The sequence below is a fragment of the Chiloscyllium plagiosum genome, unplaced genomic scaffold (assembly GCF_004010195.1).
Source record: "Chiloscyllium plagiosum isolate BGI_BamShark_2017 unplaced genomic scaffold, ASM401019v2 scaf_94452, whole genome shotgun sequence".
Taxonomy (NCBI): Eukaryota; Metazoa; Chordata; class Chondrichthyes; order Orectolobiformes; family Hemiscylliidae; genus Chiloscyllium; species Chiloscyllium plagiosum.
The window spans coordinates 859-1,059 of NW_025121887.1; the positions used below are offsets into that span (position 1 = coordinate 859).

Consider the following 201-nt stretch of genomic DNA (forward strand, 5'->3'; position numbering starts at 1 on the left):
GGTGGAGTTGCAGTCAGTAACACTTCCCTCTCCATACCAACAAATCCCACTGCCCTCACCTGAAGGTGCTTTCCCGGGTTATTGAGCCCAGTGGCCCCGTCTGAATCATCCTCTTCCCCAAGACATCTGTTTCATACACAAAGCTCCCATTCTCCTCCTGCAAGGGACGACACTGTTTAATAGGGAGCTGGCCCATTCAAG

The 201-nt window shown here is 52.2% G+C and overlaps 1 protein-coding gene across 1 annotated transcript in view; it reads right to left on the reverse strand.

The window, feature by feature from the left end:
- LOC122544839 (zona pellucida sperm-binding protein 1-like) overlaps nt 1-158 on the reverse strand; it is a 695-nt gene extending 537 nt beyond the window's left edge. The window contains exon 1 of the mRNA XM_043684148.1: nt 60-158. Within this exon, the coding sequence (XP_043540083.1) occupies nt 60-109 (50 nt within the window). The 5' untranslated portion in view covers nt 110-158. The remainder of the gene's footprint in view (nt 1-59) is intronic.
- Nucleotides 159-201: the final 43 nt, after the last annotated feature.